Genomic DNA, 18,733 nt, shown 5'->3' with positions numbered 1-18,733 from the left:
AACTAGACATAGCGAGACGTGCAGGGATAACAATCCGATATGGCGACATCAAAATCAGAACAAAAATAAAAAAGGCCACGACCCGGTGCCGCTTTGAGCGGCAAACATGCTCTTGTAACCCACCTCAATCCTCTGCCTCCCCATCCTCCATATCACAATCATCTACCTCGCTGTCGTCTGTCGGCGGTGGTGGGGAAGAGGGCTTTTCTGTCTCGACATCACTCTCATCCCGCTTTTTGATGAAAATGAACGGAGGAGGCTCGATCCTTATTCCTCTCTCGTTACGGGTTACTGGCGCGTCCTCAACCCTCGCTATGCGATACAACCCGGTCAGGTTATGATGATGTATGGAGAGGGCGAATGCGTACGGAATCCTTCACTACTCCCGATCCATCCTGGAAGGGACTGGAGCGTCATCCTCCAGTAATCCTCGCGTGGCTCAGTTACGTCCTGCATTGCCCGTGGTACATCGCCATTCGTTGACGCCCACCATTTGGGCTCATCCTCCTCGCAGATGACTTGTTTGAAGAATTCGAGCTGCGCGGTCTTTTTCGCTGATCGGCCCTCAGGGTGCATGGAGTATGGGAGTGACCAACACAAGCCGATTTGCGAATTGGAGATGTACACAGGCAATATCCTGAGGCCTCGTATCTTCACCTTCTCGATGATCCGCCTCCCAAGTTTGATGGTTGCCCGGATCTCATGACATTGCATAAGTCTTGTATGGCATTCTTCCTGATAGAGGGCGAGGTAGGCTGGATTGGGGGTGCCGATATAACCGAATTTCTTCGCCAGTCTCCACAGCCAGACCTCATCGACCAAGTAGCCTAGGACCATGTCGTCTTCGATAATCATGTTGAGATTACGGTCACTGGCTGGGATGAGAAAAAGAAAAAGGTAAGTTCTGACACACGCATGCAGCGAATTAACATGGTTGGGGTCATAAAACCTATGTTAATAATATTAGCAACGTAAGTAATTATCAAATCTTTTTGAGGCAAACACTCCATACGAAAAACCAAAAAGAGCACATATGTGCGAAGGCTCACACCGGTAGAGAGAAGATTGTGAGCCATAAAGGTGGCAGAGCCTTCTTTTCTTACCCGAAAAATATGAACGACGCTGATCTGTTGGATTATTTTTTCTTAGATGGTTGAGGTCAGATGCACCTTCGGGCAAAGATTACCGCTGCGGATGTATTTCTATGTATTTGTGTTGGGAATGTGGTTTCCCCCCGAGTAACAGTGCATAACCATTGGTTAAATTAAAGTACTGAGCACCTATAACTACCCATGATTTATTTTCTCTTACTCCGAAGCACTTGCTCTCAGCTACTCCCCCTCCTCCCACTGCAATTCCCCCTTCCATTCCTAACTCCCAGATTGACTGGAGTTGGTAATTTTGAATTATTAACATCACTTTATTTTCTAACATGTAAATAATTCGAATTTCTAACATTTTATTAATCTTTTATTTACAAATGTTATTAATCTGTTACTAACACATGTTAATAAAGGCTCGGAGGCCAGCATGTTATTAACAAATGTTAGAAAATCTTGGGGAATTACTCACGGAACCCTAGTTCTGCCGAGATTGTCTGGAAACTTGCCACATGAGTGGCACACGGGGTATAAATCCTCCTCAAGCCCGCAGAGAGTCTACATTGAATCAATGCCGCCCCGAAAGTCAGCTGCCAAGAAACCGAAGGCTATCTCCACCTCGAAGAATACACAAACCCCGGATCTTCCTCAGAAAGCTATCACAAAGGAGCTCGACCCATATCACCGCAAGCTCTCCATATATATTGCCTCTGCACGCGATGCGAAGATCAACATACAGTGTCGCGAATCCGCGTGGTACGGGGCGTGGAACTTCGTACTAAACCACCACTTCTTTTATAGTTCCAAATTTTACATCTACCCCCAGTGGCCGGTGTGGAAGTTGAAGAAAGATTCAATCAGCTCTGACGTCTCGTCATCCACCAAAGCTCAGAAAGTGCAACAGCCCTTGCCAGCTTCAGCAACGAAGGATGACTCGGAGTCGACTCATTCAGACTCGTCGGAAGAAGATTCCGAAGAAGAAACCCGCGATGAGCTAGATTTGTTGCCTATGTGCGTGCGCTGATCTCTGTATTTGACTTCTGGCTAATGCTTTTTGCTTGTAGAGCAACCAAGAAAGGAACAAACTCGGATCAGCGCGAGGATGTGCCAACGAAAGGGAGCCAAACCCCAATCAGTTCTGTACTTTGCCCCAAAACCTTCAATCTCTTGCTCTCACCCTGAGGTCTCCCATCGTGGATCCATTCTCAAAGCTTCAAAGACACTTGCCAATACTCTAGGTCACCAGTAAGATACATATCGTGATGCTATATCTAATCTAATTCCATTTATAGCGCTCAAATTAGTAGCACAAGAGCTGGAAAGTCTGTGGCCATTGAACCCGTCAAAACAGAGAGTGGGTCTTGGAATGACAATTCAAGGGAGTGAGTCTTTGCTCAGTTGATTTACTGCATCTCAATGCTCAACTTCGTCGTCATAAACAATTTCCCTTCATCCAGGGTTGACCAGCCACCTTCCTGTGTCAGCTGTCACAAAGCGCGGCAAGATACCAGAGAAACGAAACGAAGGTATCATTCGAAATACAGCCATCTTAAGCAAGATCGGGAAGAAGTCTGCGACGATCGCTGAGGATAGACAGACCTTCGAACCCTATGGGCATACAAAAAAAAAATGTATGTCATTTCTGCTCAACATATTAATTCAGCTCAACTTCGCCATAGTGGTTTCAGGTTAGGGGTGCAGACAGCTGGACGATCGACAAACAAGTCCGAGAAACTTGTGACAAAGTTGCTATCTGAGCGATAAATTCTAAACTGCGCACGCATTGCACACTCTCTGACTGCATACCACCGTGTTGTAGTGAGGACGATGATAGAAATCAATCCGATGAGGCCAGTTCACAGAATGATGACACGCCGAAAAAGTGAGTTTAACCTTCTACGAAGCACCTCCTTGATCTTGAATTGGTTTCAATACATCGAAGCCTGCTTCCCTCAAAGGCATCGATCGCTAAACCATCCCGCCAGACCAAGAATATCAAGAAAAATCTCCGGAGGAAGGTCGGAAAGATTGCAGTCAAAAGCGACACAACCGGTTCAGACAGCGATGGGCCTAGGAACGATACGTCAATGCGAGCTCAATTCACTTCATCCGTCATAAGGCTTTTTATCTCACCCTAATCTTTCCAGTCAGAAGCACGCTCAGTCAAAGGCCACGACGGCTTTAAGATCTACTGGCCCACAGAGGGTAGTTGTGCCTTCTACCGAGAAATCGACATCAGTCCATGAGGACTCGGATGATGATTCTAGTGATCTGAAATCTCAGTGGAAGGATTCGTCTCGGCTGCCAGATTTCGGCATCTTACGCCTCACACCTGATGGTCCAGTGCCTATTGACAACGTCCCGCTACTAAATGACGCCGAAACCGTCCTTCTTATGGAGGTCAAGAGGCTAGTCGAACAGGATCACTTGAGCATCACAAAACGGTTAGCAGAAGCACAGGAGGATCTCGAAGTTCAGGCTGCGTACGTCTTTTCTCGGGGTGCGCAAGCTTCCGTTGTAGCAGTGGCCGTCGCCGGAGAACGATACATGCGGGCCATTCTGACAAAGAACCACGGATGCCATCATGCACCCTGTCGGAGGATGAGGACCCAACGTGGACACCCGTTGCAACCGAGATCAAGCCAGTCATCCTGGTAGGTGAATGGTCACCTCACAAACATATCATCACCGTCGAGGCCGACGCAGAATGGGAGGAGATCAAGTTGCTGCTATGAATTTGGCAGCCCAATCTGTACAATGTTTGGAATCAGACTTTGTGCCTATTGTAGATTGACCACCAAATAAAAAACCCGTACGAATTCAGAAAATTTCGAGCACAATCTGGCCCCAGTGCCTACAGCATAGATGTGAGCACGAGAGAACATTAACAATCGCGTCTAGGGCCGGGAAAATTCTGTGACGAAGAGATAACGCCACGAACAACCTGGAAACCTCCGGAAAGACGAGTCATTGCTGGGATGCACCCGCATAGGGATGGCAGAGAAAGGAGATGGATGCCCGTCGAAGATAGGTTTTGGAACAATCTCGAGCTCTCGAACAATATTCTGAGACCGTAAATGGGGTGGGATGGGATATCGCTTGTCCACCTCCATCAGAGGCCGGTTCAACTGACCAGCATCAGCATCGACTGAAACGGGGACAAGTTCTTGCCTAACAAATGCATCGCCGATTGAATCATCGTCGTTGAGGAATATTCAACGAGTCTAGAACTAGGATGATTTCAAGAGTTTCAGTATGCTAATACTGCGTGCGAGGGAGAGGTCGATATACCGGAATCTGCAACCAGCTGATTCTCCGCCCATATCCATTGTTCCAAGGCGACTGCTGAGACACGCTCCTTGTTCATCTGAAACAGGATCTCCTCTTCGTCCTCAATGCCAATTTGTACTTCAGCGTTGGAGATTTTGCGCCAGATTCCACAGCCAGACCTGACTCCTCGCCAATTATTATACACTTCAAATCGATGCAGACACAGACAAAACGAAGATATTAAGACATAGTGTGCCCAGGGTTGGAAGTTTAAACTGTTCAAACTGGGCCGCTGTCCGAAGTATTGTTACTCTTGCATCTGGAATCGCCCCCATCCGACTCACAGTCGCTCGACTCACTGTCTAGGAAGTCGTCCGCTGTAAAGAAAGGCCTCAGGTCATTTGCACGTTGACGCGCAAGCGTGCGTTCGACCTTGTCAGGATCCTTTTCTGTCACTGAACGACACATGCTTGTCAAATGGATAAATGAGCACAGAACTGGGAAGAACTCACAGGCACCGATATACTTGATCGGCATCCGGCCACCATCAAATGATTCCAGAGACATCTGCCAGTGTTCCTTCTTTGGCTTCGCCTGATGCAGCATGTTCTCCGGCACATCCCCATCGATGGTGGTCCAATAGGATGGCTCGCCCTTTGCACCAACGAGGTTCTTGAAGCGCTCTAAGCATTCACTGGTCTGGGGGGTTCGTCTATCGGCTCGAAAAGTTTGGGGAATCGACCAGCAGAAACATGACTTGCAGTTGGAGATCCATACCGTTTTCAGGCTGGCATGAATGCCTGACTGAGCGATAAGATTACGCGCAGCTTCGCGCATGCCTTCGAGCTCGTCGAGTCGAATGACGAAGGGATGGGATGACTCGTGATATCTAGCAAGATATGCAGAATCAGAATCGATGGAGTATTCATGTTCCCTTGCATAATCCCGCAGCCAGATTTCATTCGCTAGGTAGCCAAAAACAATATCCATGACCTAAGAATGACTAGATAAACAAGAGGATTGAAACATAAGATATGTGGACATACCAATGATACGAATATTAGGACGAGCTGGAGAGTAGAAAGTTGTTTGGATGTAGCGGGTTGTGGACACGAATGTGAGACAGGGTTGATCTTATCTTTGGCCATTACGTTATATGTACTCATGGCCGAACTACCACGTGATTTAAATCGGAATACCTGTACGACTTAGACATCTGGCATAGCTCATCTTCATAAACACATAGTGAAAGATTAAAGCGCGCAGTGAGAATCCCCCCACAGCTGGTAGGACGAGGTAGGACGAGATCGGAGCGTCCTATGCCGTCCTACCTCGTCCTATGGCGTGATAGAATCTGGACTTATGCCATCAATCCATGTTATGTTGGTGATGTTAGGTGATGTTTCCCGGCAAAGTTTGGCAACCACCTGCATGAATTGATGAGTGAGCGACACACAATGCAAGTTGCAAGTGGACTTTACAGGACTAGCATATAGCTGGTGGCTGGTCATTTTTATGTGATTTATCAGTTTATTGTCGGCAGGTGAGTTAACCCTATGCCGGACCCTGGTGGCTGACCAACCGGCGGAACCTCGTGAGGGAAACCGGAAACCTGGAGAATAGTTGGACAGCCGTATCCCCGTCGCCCCGATGCAAGTGCTAAGTGCGCTCTTGAAGTTCAAGATTGACATTCTACCATCACTGAGCTCCCATTGACGAATATGGACGAAGGAGCAAGCAGCGACCTCCACCTCTTGAAAGGAAACAAATTCGAAAGAAATTTCTTCAGAAGAAGATCAACGAAAAGAGAGATGGACGATAGGTGAAATTGCAGTCACGATAATGTGGCTGCCAGGGCAATGAGAGATCGAAGAGACATGAGTTCAAGCATTGGCTCACATAAAGCTCTACGCGCCGATACACTCATTGATCTCGAAGCATCTCCAGAAACATGACAACGTCCTCCGTCACCTGCGCATCGGCACTCGTGTTCCTACTACCGCTCGCCCTTTTCCCGTTATCCCCGTCGTCGTCGCCCGCTTCATCGTTCGCCTCCTCGCCCTCTCCACGCGCAATCCGTGACATGAAGGCCGCATACAAACCCACGAAGTCTTTCGCAAAAGTGACGAGCGCGTTGAGCTTCTCCCGCCGTGACGCACCAGGCAGGGCGTCGAGCACGATTTGTTCGTTTGCGGGGCTCTGCTGCATAAGCAGGCCAAAGAGCACCGCGAGGTGGCCGCGCACAATATGCTTGCTCGGGCCGTCCGCGTCCAATTTCGTGTCGGCAGAGTCGTGCTGCACATGGGCTCGCACGAGACATTCAATCGCGCTGATACGATCCAAACATTGGCATGTTTTGGCGCAAGCGCGCTTGCTTGGGCATGTAGGACTCAATTCTATCGATGAGATAAGAACGATGCCAGGTATGTAATGCGAGGAAGATGGCTTACTGGTCTTGCGGCATATATCCTTAGCCTCGTCATCTGCTTGGACTAGATTCGTCAATAGACCCAACGCCAGACACAACCTGTCGAATGCCTGAGCATCGCGATCAAGGTCCTCGTCTTCGATCTCGGATTCCGCATCCTTGGGGGCAGTCTTCGCGGAGATAGGGCGAACGGAGTAGGAGCTCGTGATGAGAGAGACGATGACGTGTATCGTGAGTTCGTGATGCAGCAAAAGCTTGCACCAAGCGGGATTGTCGTGTGAGAGATTAATGAGCACGCGCAACGCCGATTCGAGACATTTAGTTGCTATAGGAAGAGGTTGAAGTTAAGCGGATTACCCAAAGAGAAGAAAGGACAGACGCTACCTAGATTATAGTGTGACGCATACTCGGGCACCTTGAGCATAATGTTACCGACGGCACACAAGCTTACGAGACCATCGGCCAGGGCCTCCTGACCATCACCATTGACGATATCGTCACACAGACTGTCTCGATCATCGTCTTCGGCCCACCGGCCCAATAGGAACGAGTCGATGATCCGGAGGCAGTTCTCGATGTGTGCGAAGAGTGGCACGTCGAGAGGCGTTGATGATGAAGGCTCTGGAAGAAGAGGCAGGCCTGCTGCGTAGGCAGACAGGCGTAATGGCGAGAGTGAAAGTTCAGATAACAGACTATCGTATATAGAACGGAACCGGTCAGGGTGAAGATGGTGCGCATGGAGAGTAGAGAGGGACTGGGAGATCAGCTGGCGGAAGGATGGGCAGTCCCCCGCAGTGGAAAGACCTGATTTTTTGACGATCACAGCTTTCAAGCTTGCGAGCTGGTATGAAAGTCAGAGATAAAGATATTAGAATCTCAGATGGAGTAATACACTCACAGTTGACTTTTCTATCTTCCCTATGCCGGTCTTCTTCAGCTCTAGATCGCTCGCACCACTGGACAATAGCTCGATAGGATCCTTGCCTCGTTCCATCGAAAACAACATCCTGCACAAGGTCAGGACAAAATCATGATTCTGTGCCAGATCCTGCAGATCGCGTGGAGTCTGAGAAACCAGAGCGGCGAAGAGCACCAGGATGCCATCGAGGACTAGGTCACCGTCGCCCGCGCCCGCGTATCGCAAAACGTCCCACGCTCGACTGAGGAAGTCCGTAGTTTTGGCGCGACGAGCAAACTCAGCATCACAAAGCTTGGTGACAATCTCCAGTGCACTAGGTCAGATTATATCAACGACCATGGCCTGAGCTGAAGGAGAGGAAAAACTTGCCTCCCTCTTCGCACCCCGACCCCAACGTTTTTACCCATGCCCTCAAACAAGTATCCAACCTCGTCCATAAAGCGCCTACTCTCGCCCTTCGACCTCAGTTCTGTGATGCTCTTGAGATCATTCATCATGTTCGAAGGCAGAACAACTCTGCTACGCTCCTTCGCCTTGCCCTTGCCCTTTCCGCTGACCGGTTCAGGCGATGGCGAGCGCGGGAGCGGGTCGTCTTCGGAATTATCGACGCCCCAACGTGATCGCAGGTCCGCGTATGACTCTCGCGTGTTCTCGAGGTCGAGGTCGTCGTCGAGAGCCCCGGGCACCCCGCTAGCTGGGACTGGTACCAAAAAAGAGCGTGACTTTCCCGCGTAGGTACGGATCTGGGATTGTGGTACCGCAGTAGCTCGTGCTTGTGATTCTGATTCGCTCGTGGGTGTAACGGGAAGCATAGGGGCATTTGATCCGCTACCGGAGGCAGATTGCGACGCTCCTGCAGCTGGAGTGTCGACGAGGGTGTCAGCATTGCGCAGAGACCCAGAAAATGATATGGAGTTCATAGACCCGGGTCGGTTGTCACTGACAGCGGCACCCAGCGATGGCTCGGTGCGTGAGCGGGCGAGCATGCGCTTGACGAGAGGCACCTTCGGTTTGTCCGGCAGTTTTGAGAGCCCCGTTTTCGGGGTCACAAAGTTGAACAGGTCGGATAGGTCCTTAGCTGGACTCCTTGGGGTAGAAGGCCGAACAGAGTCTAACGACTTCGACGGGGTGATCGGAGATCGCTTAGACGGTGAATTGGTTGGGAGAGGGGTGAGAGGGGATGTGGAATCAAAAAGGTATGACTTGAGTGGTGTACGGGCCAGGGATGGAACCTTTGCTTCGCCTGGAAGCGATGCAGAAGTTTCACGGTGAGGAGAATGCCGTGGGAAGGTCGCAAATGGCCTATTCGTATCTGAAGAGCCAATAGTCAGAACCGAGATTGACTGGAAACCGGAAGACATACTTTTCGAACTACTCGGTCGTGATTCTTTAGGTCGCAATGATGTTAAATTCATAGTCGAGACCCTCGACGTAAGTTTTGATGTGGACAAAGTGCGTTCTACTCAAAAAAATAAGTGTCAAATATTGTATATGCGGAGACCGATCATACCGCCCGTCGAAGATGTTCGTTTTGGGACGGTAGTCTTGAGGGGCCTAGAGCTCTCTGTTCGAACGATGAGCCAATAAGTCGCCATGAATGATCATCCAAAGGACACACCTTTTACGGCCCGCTGGGCAGTACCTCGTGAGGTTGACGCATAAGCCGGTGTTAGCTGAATAGCCGCCTTGCGCTTTGGTGCGATGTTCAATACAGGTAAGATATCATCTGAAACAAATGACATTACACCATCCAGTCCAGAAGTACAATGCCAGACATACCATCATCAATGTCAGACCCGCCAGTTTTCGATCGAATAAATGCTGAAGAAGAGCAGGAAAGAGTGAACTATGGCGTTAGCTCTCACAAATCAAGCAGCAGGGTTAATGCCAAGATAAACATACCCCGACTCTCTGCATGGATTCGACTACTTTCAGGAACAGGAGATGCGCCTTGTAAGAGAACATCGATATAATTAGGGCATACCTTGAGCGGAAATGCACCAGGACTAAATTAGCATGACATACCTCTCGAAACAACATTAGCCCTCGAATTCTTCGCGGACCGCTCCCGCTCTGATTCCGAGTCTTCTTCGGTTGACATTATCCTTCGCCTCTGAAACGAGGTCGAAGGCTTCAATGGGCTGTGATTTCTCTGAGGGGACGGTGTTGTCCTATGAGGAGACTGCAAGAGCACCTCTACTTTTAACCGTTTCTTCGGTGACGGCGAGTGCGTCTCGTGTGGTCCTCGGACTTGTTCGAGATATTTTTCGGGGAATATTTGAGCCACGTCTGAGCCACTGGGAGGTTTGGAGGCATCGTGTATGCTTCGCGGCGAGAATGTTGTTTTGTGAGGGGACGGCAACAGTACTTCTACATGCGCCCTCTTCTTCGGTGAACCTCCACTGGACGTTGGCTGCTTGGGAGTTTCAGTGGAGACATTGTCCACATTGATGTGTGGTTTTCGAGCCGGTGAGTTCTTCGAAGGAGAGACAGGCAACAGTACTTCAACCTGAACCCTCGGTCGTTTCCGTGAATGACTGATCGGTGTCGTCGTTGGCGTAGTCGCAGGCACGTCTTGCAAGGGGCGGTCATCGTAGCCGTCGTCAGACACGGTGTGCGGTCGTGATCGCTTCAAGCCCTTGTAGCTATAGGTGATGCGAGAGGTCATGGCGGCGGTGTCCAAGCAAGCTAAAGTGACTGCTCAGACGAAACCAATTATGGGTCGCTGCTGCGTGACGCGCTGTGATGCGACGCGTTCGTCACCTCGTCACAATCCGTCACAGCCTCTCTCTCTCCAAACGTCTGCAAGCATTCCAATCCAGCGTTCGCCACCGCCGTCGTTCATGTCGTCCATGGAAGCCCTCCAAGCAAGGCTAGAGTCGTTTTCAAAACCAAAGCGCGTCAAACACACATCGAGCAAGCGCACCGTCTCCGTCAAGTGGCCACATCCTGACCACTTCTTCGCGACACCCAACGCGCTCGCAGAGGCTGGGTTCTATTTTAGCCCCAGCTGGGACGATCGGGACAACGTTGCCTGCTTCCTGTGTGAGAAGGAGCTTAGCGGGTGGGTGGACGATGACGATCCGTTTGTATTGCATTGGGACAAGTGCAGGGACCACTGCGCGTGGGCGCTTGTGCGATGTGGGATGGGAGATGGGAGTCGAAAGGGAAAGTACGTCTGCTGCTCTCCGGTGCTGTTAAGACATGCTGGTATCTGAGATTGTTGTCGCCAGAGTTCCGGTGTTGAAAGACCCAGCGTATCTCCCTACTGGGAAGACTATGGTCAACGCTCGATTGACTACGTTTAGGACCAACGCTCGGTGGCCTCATGATTTAGAGAAGGGGCATGGCGCTAGCTCGTCCAAGGTGAGAACCTTCATTTTCTTCCGATACCTGCCATTGACATGTGTGCAGATGGCCAAAGCTGGTTTCGTATACACTCCACAAGTCTCTGGAGACGACACTGCGACATGCTTCTTCTGCAACACATCACTTAGTGGGTGGGATGCAGAAGATGAACCACTGTATGCTCTTGCTTAGTTCACTTCGATGTCCCCCCCTGACCGGCTGTACAGCGAAGAGCATCTCAAACGAGAAAAGAAACTCGGCACGCCATGTCCGTTCTTCTCCACTGCAGAATCTGCCGCTCCCGCCTCCTCCCTCGGCAAATCTACCGCCCGAGCACCTTCCTCACGCGCCAGCACCAAACCACCATCACGGGCAGGATCCAAAAAGCCTCCCGTTTCACAGCAAGGACCCTCAGATACTTCGTCTTCTGAATCAGAGGACGATCTAGCCAGCTCCACTGCCCGCATGCTCGCACCCCGCCGAGCCCTCAATCGATCGACGTCTGCATCGAGCTTAGCGGCTGACTCTACGCGGCGCTCTATGAGGTCTTCCAGAAGTAAACCTCCCTCTGAGCCAGAGGAGGAAGCTAGCAGCAGCGACAATGGGCGCCGAGCGTTAGGAAGAAGTACTCGAGGCAAGACCAAGGGAAAGGCCAAGGAAAGAATAGAAGCAATTGAAGAGGAGGACGAGGATGAACAGGAAGAGGCTGTCGTCAATAGTGGGGGAAAGGGAAAGGGGAAATCCAAGGCAAAGTTTCCAAAGGAAAAGAAGGCAGAGAAGGATATGGATGCACCTGCTAAAGCCACGAGGAAGCCCAAGGTGAAGAAGGAAGAGGATGCGGGCGATGAACAAGTTGTAGTGAAGCCAAGGGCCAAAGCTGAGAGTTCGAAGAAGGTAGTTCAAACGACTGACGACGAGGAAGCTTTGGAGCGGAAATCGAAACCGAAACCGAAGTCAAAACCCAAGGTAGGCAGGCCGAAGAAGAAAATCATCATTGAGTCTGATGACCAGCTTTCCGACGCTGATGATGCGGAGGTGGAAGCCAAGCCTGTGCGAAAGGGTAAGGGAAAAGCAGTACAGAGCGCAATAGAGGAGTCGCAACCAATTGTAAAGACCAATCCAAGAGCCGTAACGAAGTCGAAGTCGAAAGCGAAGGCAATACCCGTCCCCCCACCAGTGATAACAGATTCGAGCTCTGATGCCAGTGCAGAGGATTCCCCTACGCCTAATACTCCTGTGAAGCCAGAGAAGCAGGCGCGCAACGGGGTCAAGACACAGCAGACTTCGCCACCTTCATCCGAGAATGTCGAAATGGACGACGCGGATGACGACGACGCGCAATCACAGCCTCTTCCATCACCTGCTCTCAAAAAACCATCGAAGACTAGAGCCAAAGCTACAATGAACTCTTCGGAGCGGGGGGATCCTGCCGCGGTTGCACGCAAGCCATCTTTGGACAACGCGCGCAAGCAGACTGCTATCACAACTGCTGCAGATAGAGACGCAGAGAGGGTGACGGATCCCACACCCCGTTCGGAGACGCATTCGAGGAGTGAGGCCAACGGTTCAGGCAATGCAAGTAGTAGGCCACGATCAAAGAACACAGCGAAGGACACTGTTCCTTCTTTATCGAAGTCCTTTGATGTCTTTTCAGACGAGCTGATGCATGTCGACGTCGACGAGACATTTGCAGCTCCTCGAGGTAGACCCACCGAGCCAAGTCAGGAACAAATGAAACGTTTGTCCACCGTGTTTGCTCCTGTGGCGGCGGCGGCGGGTTTACCACAGGCGGAGGAGATCGAAATGGCCGACGTCGAGTACATGCTGGAACCGTCGCCTGTCCGTGCCCCCGCCTCGCCCTTCCGTCTATCGCCGTCCTCGTCTCGAGCTTTCTTGCCGCCGTCTCGTTCTCCTTCGCAGGCACCATCCTCACCATCTTCACCGCATCCCCCACCGCCAGCATCGTCCTCCATTCCTACACTATCATCTCGCGACTCGGATCAACAGCTTGTCTCTGACGCTGACGCTGATAATTTTGCCGATATCGGGTCCCAGCCCCTTATACATACGGGTATGGTCCTCTCGGAGGAGGAGCGTAAGATGACTATCGAGCAATGGATACAGAAAGAGATCAAAGTGAGAGCTGAGCGGGTGAAGGTGGAGATAGAGAAGAAGATCGCAGCATACAAGGAGAAAGTTGAAGAGACAAGGCGAAGGATCGAAGCGTTGTAGAACCCCCTCTGCGAGTGGGAAGCACATTGTCCTGGTTTTTCTGCTGAGATGTTGCTTTGGAGCTACAACCCTTACTTTTTGGCAAAAGGCAGTCGCCTGATCGTACCCGTCGCCAGCCGTTGTTTGCTCGTCCGTACTTTTTCAACGAGTTTTTGGCCACGCGCTTTCCAGAACGAACCACAAGACTTTCCAAAGTGGGCTAAAATCTGCTAAATTTGGCTTTTGATCGAACCGACGGCAGATCATTTATGTCATGCCGATGGTAACGACCAGGCCATTTCCTGCCGTTTCACAAGCTGCCTTCTCACCCTGTCTCTCTCTCTCTCCTCCACCCACCCTACACGACACTCTTTTATACTCCCCACACTAGTGTCCTTACATTCTTCTTGATTGCTAGTTATGCTCGCTCCGTTGCTCACCGTTGCCACTCTTTTGATCGGTGCGCCCGCCGTGCGTGCATCGCCATGCGTTGCAATGGACATAAATTGGAACCTGCTCGCCTTCGGGCTCGGTTCGAAGGACTGGAATGCAGGAACACAGGATCAGTGGGGCAGCGGTGAGTGCTTGTTTCACAACGTCAGGTGCATACGTCTGAGCGGGAAATCTGACGGCGTGAAGCAGGCAAGGCCACTGATATCACGACGAGCGGTCGCCCGTAAGTGTCAATGCCCTTCATGGGCGGAGTGCACCCGTTAAATGAATTTTCTGCAGACCATTCGATGGTGCGAACACGTCCTGTTACCTTTCCCAGGTATGTCGCTCCCTTCTATATATAGCTTCCTCTGCTGTCAAAATGCTAATTGGATTTACAGTTCACAAACGCGATCTACGTAATGAACGGCGACGCTTCCAATCCTTCGAACATCCATCTCTACGATGCGACCGCCAAGTCGTGGTCTACACAGACCGTGACCACGGGGACCTTCGACCCCAGCTCTTTCAACGCCATTCTTGACCACGACACGAACGTTTTCTGTTCGTACTTTTTTCTTCTCTGTTTAGACGACGAAGGGACGGAAGCTCAGTTTGAATGCAGATGCGGTGTCAAAGGGCGAGCTCTTCTCCTTGGACATGGCTCTTCTGACGAGTGCGAACGCCACTGCGCTACCGTGGAACGATGTCCAGAAGACTCCTTACGGGGACAGTTACCAGCCCGTTATGGCTCTTGCGCAGAACCATATCCACTTCATCGATGTTCCTGGCACTCCTGCTGGCGACGCGAATATTTTCGTGATCCACTGTGCGTACGATGTCAATTTTGAGATGGAGGGTAAATATAATTGTCCAACCGTTTTGCAGTTTCGTACTTCCAGCCGGAGGTCCAGTCCTACCCCATCGCGGATGGTAGCACATTCCCCGCCACGCACGGTCAGGCATCGTCTTTCTTCCAGGAGTCTGGTGTATGTCTTTTCGTATCATTTCAATAAGACATCTCATATTGATGAACTCACAGGTCCAACAAGAGTTCGCTTTCATCCCCGACGATGGCTCCAAGACCTACGTGATCAATGTGGAGACTAACTCGACGCAAGCCCTCGCCGGGCCCACGACCAAGGACGCCAAAGCGACTTACTTCGCTGGTCTTTCGTCTCTCGTTCAGCTCGATAGCGCCGGTGCTGTGTCGTACCTTCCTTACCAGCAAGGTAACACAGCGGTGAACTCGGCTGCGACATGGAGCCCGGTTTCTGCGCTCTCGAGCGTCGTCCCAGTCACCACTAGTGCCAGCTCCGCCGCGGCATCTGGTACCGCCAAGGCGTCGGGCACGGCCTCTAGCACAGGCAGTGCCAAGGCGTCGTCGTCTGCGAGTCCGTCGTCCTCGAATACTTCTACTTCGGGTTCTTCGAATGGCGCGATGTCGAAAGTATTCATGAGTGGCACCCTCGGAGCGTTGGTTGTCGGTGCCGTCGCGCTTCTCCTGTAGTGCACGTCATATCCTATCGTATGTTCATCCGAGCCACCACCCTTACTAGCATACAATTCTTCTCATACCCCTGCACTCCGCGTTTCCCCACGTCCACCTAATCCTGCATCTTCTCGCTTCACAAAAGATGAGCAACGTCAGTGAACACCTCCACCACCGGATGGACGGGGCGTTTATGCTTGACCCTCTCCCAGATTTTGTCTATGTTTTCCCCGCTCTACTTTCGCGCTTTCACCTCGTCGTTCTCCTCGATGTGTTTGACAGCTTTTGGACCTGGAGATATGGATTTACATAGTGATTGCTAGCATTCGCCCAGTACCATATTTACTGAAAACTGGACGATTTTTATACAACTTAGCTCATGGACTCGAGATCGGAATGAATGCCTGAGAGAATGCCGAGATTTTTTTTCGTGCCACCTCGAGCCGTGCCCATACCGAGTTGCACTACGTGCTTGGGAATATTTGAGAGAGATCATTAGGTTTTTATTAGTCTCCGTGGCTGACCTTACACAAAAGACAGTCGTTCCGCGCTTAATAGGGTTTCCATGAGAAGGTCTATTATGCGTCTGTTTTGGGTCCTAAAAAGGGGTGTCACGGGTCTCGTTTCCACGCCACCGTGTTTCGATGTGATGAACCGTGGCAACTGACCGCGTCGTGCAACAGCCGTTGGCTCTAATCATCTTTCTTGTCTCGATTTCTTTGCATTCAACATCTGCTTTCACCACCAGAAGGACAAAACCCGCGATTACTCCTTTGCTGGACTTAAATCGACGCGACCTCTCTCTCCTCGAGCATCAATAGCGGTGTAATCAACCTCGTTGCAATCTTGCACATCGTTCCAGGCCCCCGCACTATTATACCTCACCAGTACTTTTTCGCCACACGCCGACTCGTGCCCTCCTTCGAGACCTTGCTCACCCATCCAGTCTTACTACTCTTAATATCGAACAAATATGTCCGACCCTTCGCGCGCTTCCGTACCCCCAGAAGACTGGGATCGCTCAGAAACAGACATGCAACGCACTAGGTCATCCCACATTGTTTTTCCCTCTCATGGATCTGAAGCCTCAAATGGAGGTGCCTTGCATGAAGGAGCTCGTGGTGGTGGTAAGCGGACGTTGAGCGAGCTGTTGAAGCTACACGCCGAGAAAGGGACAGACGTAAATTTCAGCCCGGAGGAAGCAGCTAGAGTCGCCGACGTCCTCAATCAATGGGTGCGTACCCCCTTGTCCCTCTATACGTCCTTCTTTGAAATCGTCCATGCCGGCATCTAGATCAACTCAGAGTCATCCCCATACGAAGGCGATGACGATTTTTTCGCTCACACACAAGATGACCTATCGATAACGCGCCGTTCCTCTGCACTAGATGCGTCTGGTCGCCCGCGAGGTCAGAGCGAGAGCGTGATTGGAAAATCATAACCCCCACGCACCCCCTCGACACGTTCCTGGAGATTCCACCTTCCCCAGCTTTTTTTTCATCGGAACCGTCCATCGCATTCGCATCACCCCCGCCTTTTCATTCATACCATTCCACACGCCCAGTAATGTCTCACTAGCATCTTCACGACCTCTTACGACTCGCTCACGGCCTTGCACGTCAATCATGCCCTATCTATTCCTTCATCGCTATGTCCAGCAACACTGTTCCCTTCAACTGAATCACTCATCGCACTAATTACTTGTGTTCTTTTTCTGATTTTTTCATATATTGCTCTGCCCTTGCTTTTCTGCGCATATTCTCGGATTCTAGGACGAATGATGTTATTAAATGCGTCGACTGTAGACAGTCGAGATAGCTCTCAGACAGCAAGCGGTGAACAGGAATAGCTTAGGTATGGGAAGAGGTCAGGCCCGGATGAAGAGGACGAATGAAGCTCGCCTACTTGCGTGCTGCTGTGGTGCTTTCATATCGCTCTGTTGTGAGTAGCCTTTTTGTGTTCTCTCAAGGTATCTGAAATACTGAACGTAAGAATCATGCAGCGCCGGATGCATATATTGTATACCTATATTAAATCACAAAGGAAATTGATGTCAAAAGGCAGTATTCGCAAGCCCGTTTCCAGTCTTTTTGGCTGATCAATAGTGTGACCTGTTCAATTTTTTGTTCTCACCTTTAATATATCGAAAGGCGGTCGGCGCAGGTATGAAAAAGGTTCGCCTTCTCGTGATCGAGGATTTTGATGCTCATTACCCTGACCACGGTTCTTTCTCTAGGGCCCTTGCAATACCACCCAAAACTCCGTCCGTAAATAAGAAGATTCAACCCGACCGTTGGCGATTTTTCCGCACCTTGTCTTTGACATAAACGTCTTTGACCTCGTTCGATCGCGTATGCCCTTGTCACTACCCCGATCGGTATCATAACCAATCCGAGGCTAGGGTTTGGTAGTGGTTTGGTCCAATACGACGGGTACCTATTCAGAGAGGACTGAACTAACCACTTACGTCTTCTCCTGCTTCAGGAATAGTGGCCACGAGTGCATTCATGCGGATACGTACCAAGTTTCTTCTGGTCGCAGACCTACTCATATCGGCTCTGGATCAACCTCAGGGCACTACCGCATCGACTTCGAGTCGACTTCGGTGCTCGGACGTCGTCGTCGATGCTTACGCGTTACGAGCGACCGCACTAGCGTCCATCGAAACGGCTCATTGAACTCATAATCAAATACCGGATTCCATCGACTTTCGACATCTATGAAGGTACATGGGCGTCCCGCTCTTGCCCGAGCTTCTGTCCGAGGCTCTTTCATGTGTTCGCTATAAACAGCCAGATAATGAATCCCTACATGCGTTCGCTATAAACAGCCAGAAGAATCCCTACAGCATCGCCTTGTTGGTTTCACCGAGGGTCAGCTGCATTGGGACCAGCAGAGATCGTAAAAGGCCGGAGAAGGCTGACATCATGTCCGAGGGGGGGGGGGGGGGGGTCCCGTCTGGTTCCGTCAATTGCAGGAAGGCCTACAACGGCTTTCAAATTGTAGTCTCTTCAGCTGGAGCTTTCTTTGTGAGAGATCATGGCCCCACGGTTTCTGTGGAGGCAGTCCGTGCGCTTCCGTGCGATGCTTTTGGCAGTTCTCTACGACGTCGAGCTTTCACATGCAAGTCATGTATTGCCAACCCTTGATCAGGCTTCCGTACCTCCCTGAATTCCGAGATCTTGAGTAAGTGGACAAGGATGTGGGGCTTTTATCAAGTCCTGCCGCTGACCGTTCTTGCATGGTCTTCGGGACGCTGCCTGACAGGGGCGTGGTTCGACCCTTTGTATCAATTCGGGCTCTTGTGACGTGATGTGATTGCTGCTTGTTCACCGCTGTGACTTTGACCAGAACCCCACATCGTTGCTCCTTATACGTAGAACGACTACCTTCTGCGTAGGGCAAGCAAAGAAGACTGCCTTTGCTCCTTTTCAACGACCAGTAGTCGAAGCCCAACTTGATGCCTGACGTTGCTCACGGACATGCTTACGGCATCTTCTGCTTTCATCACAGATGACTGACGCCATCTTTCA

The 18,733-nt window shown here is 50.8% G+C and overlaps 8 protein-coding genes across 8 annotated transcripts; 4 read left to right on the top strand and 4 right to left on the bottom strand.

Annotated features, from left to right (window-relative positions):
• Positions 1-124: 124 nt before the first annotated feature.
• On the bottom strand, positions 125-855 carry HETIRDRAFT_329536 (uncharacterized protein; the record flags this gene model as incomplete). Its single annotated transcript, XM_009553808.1, has 2 exons — positions 125-312; positions 369-855. The coding sequence occupies 2 exons, from the start codon at positions 853-855 to the stop codon at positions 125-127; spliced, it is 675 nt and encodes a 224-aa protein (XP_009552103.1).
• Positions 856-1,671: 816 nt separating this feature from the next.
• HETIRDRAFT_119185 (uncharacterized protein) lies at positions 1,672-3,835 on the top strand (the record flags this gene model as incomplete). Its single annotated transcript, XM_009553807.1, has 10 exons — positions 1,672-2,111; positions 2,165-2,241; positions 2,274-2,279; positions 2,393-2,482; positions 2,558-2,731; positions 2,764-2,845; positions 2,920-2,982; positions 3,043-3,183; positions 3,248-3,583; positions 3,622-3,835. 10 exons carry the CDS (start codon positions 1,672-1,674, stop codon positions 3,833-3,835), a joined length of 1,623 nt encoding a protein of 540 aa, XP_009552102.1.
• Positions 3,836-4,350: 515 nt separating this feature from the next.
• On the bottom strand, positions 4,351-5,518 carry HETIRDRAFT_106510 (uncharacterized protein; the record flags this gene model as incomplete). Its single annotated transcript, XM_009553806.1, has 4 exons — positions 4,351-4,574; positions 4,730-4,825; positions 4,883-5,363; positions 5,417-5,518. The coding sequence occupies 4 exons, from the start codon at positions 5,516-5,518 to the stop codon at positions 4,351-4,353; spliced, it is 903 nt and encodes a 300-aa protein (XP_009552101.1).
• Positions 5,519-6,167: 649 nt separating this feature from the next.
• HETIRDRAFT_442291 (uncharacterized protein) lies at positions 6,168-7,295 on the bottom strand. Its single transcript, XM_009553805.1, has 3 exons — positions 7,183-7,295; positions 6,821-7,123; positions 6,168-6,766 (listed from the first exon to the last, which is right to left on the bottom strand). Exons 1-3 carry the CDS (start codon positions 7,220-7,222, stop codon positions 6,294-6,296), a joined length of 816 nt encoding a protein of 271 aa, XP_009552100.1. The 5' UTR covers positions 7,223-7,295; the 3' UTR covers positions 6,168-6,293.
• Positions 7,296-8,040: 745 nt separating this feature from the next.
• Positions 8,041-10,385, bottom strand: HETIRDRAFT_329612 (uncharacterized protein; the record flags this gene model as incomplete). The annotated part of the gene is made up of 7 exons (XM_009553804.1): positions 8,041-9,029; positions 9,081-9,179; positions 9,228-9,281; positions 9,336-9,443; positions 9,497-9,563; positions 9,620-9,645; positions 9,743-10,385. 7 exons carry the CDS (start codon positions 10,383-10,385, stop codon positions 8,041-8,043), a joined length of 1,986 nt encoding a protein of 661 aa, XP_009552099.1.
• A 175-nt stretch (positions 10,386-10,560) lies between these two features.
• Positions 10,561-13,334, top strand: HETIRDRAFT_481387 (uncharacterized protein; the record flags this gene model as incomplete). The annotated part of the gene is made up of 4 exons (XM_009553803.1): positions 10,561-10,889; positions 10,951-11,083; positions 11,132-11,241; positions 11,293-13,334. 4 exons carry the CDS (start codon positions 10,561-10,563, stop codon positions 13,295-13,297), a joined length of 2,577 nt encoding a protein of 858 aa, XP_009552098.1. The 3' UTR covers positions 13,298-13,334.
• Positions 13,335-13,696: 362 nt separating this feature from the next.
• On the top strand, positions 13,697-15,218 carry HETIRDRAFT_330082 (uncharacterized protein; the record flags this gene model as incomplete). The annotated part of the gene is made up of 7 exons (XM_009553802.1): positions 13,697-13,853; positions 13,916-13,952; positions 14,009-14,048; positions 14,110-14,272; positions 14,334-14,537; positions 14,597-14,697; positions 14,751-15,218. 7 exons carry the CDS (start codon positions 13,697-13,699, stop codon positions 15,216-15,218), a joined length of 1,170 nt encoding a protein of 389 aa, XP_009552097.1.
• Positions 15,219-16,173: 955 nt separating this feature from the next.
• HETIRDRAFT_430348 (uncharacterized protein) lies at positions 16,174-16,641 on the top strand (the record flags this gene model as incomplete). Its single annotated transcript, XM_009553801.1, has 2 exons — positions 16,174-16,434; positions 16,495-16,641. The coding sequence occupies 2 exons, from the start codon at positions 16,174-16,176 to the stop codon at positions 16,639-16,641; spliced, it is 408 nt and encodes a 135-aa protein (XP_009552096.1).
• Positions 16,642-18,733: the final 2,092 nt, after the last annotated feature.

The sequence above is a fragment of the Heterobasidion irregulare genome, assembly GCF_000320585.1.
Source record: "Heterobasidion irregulare TC 32-1 unplaced genomic scaffold scaffold_12, whole genome shotgun sequence".
Lineage (NCBI taxonomy): Eukaryota > Fungi > Basidiomycota > Agaricomycetes > Russulales > Bondarzewiaceae > Heterobasidion > Heterobasidion irregulare.
The sequence above is the reverse complement of the archived record's forward strand: the minus strand, read 5'-3'. Positions and strand labels throughout refer to the sequence as shown.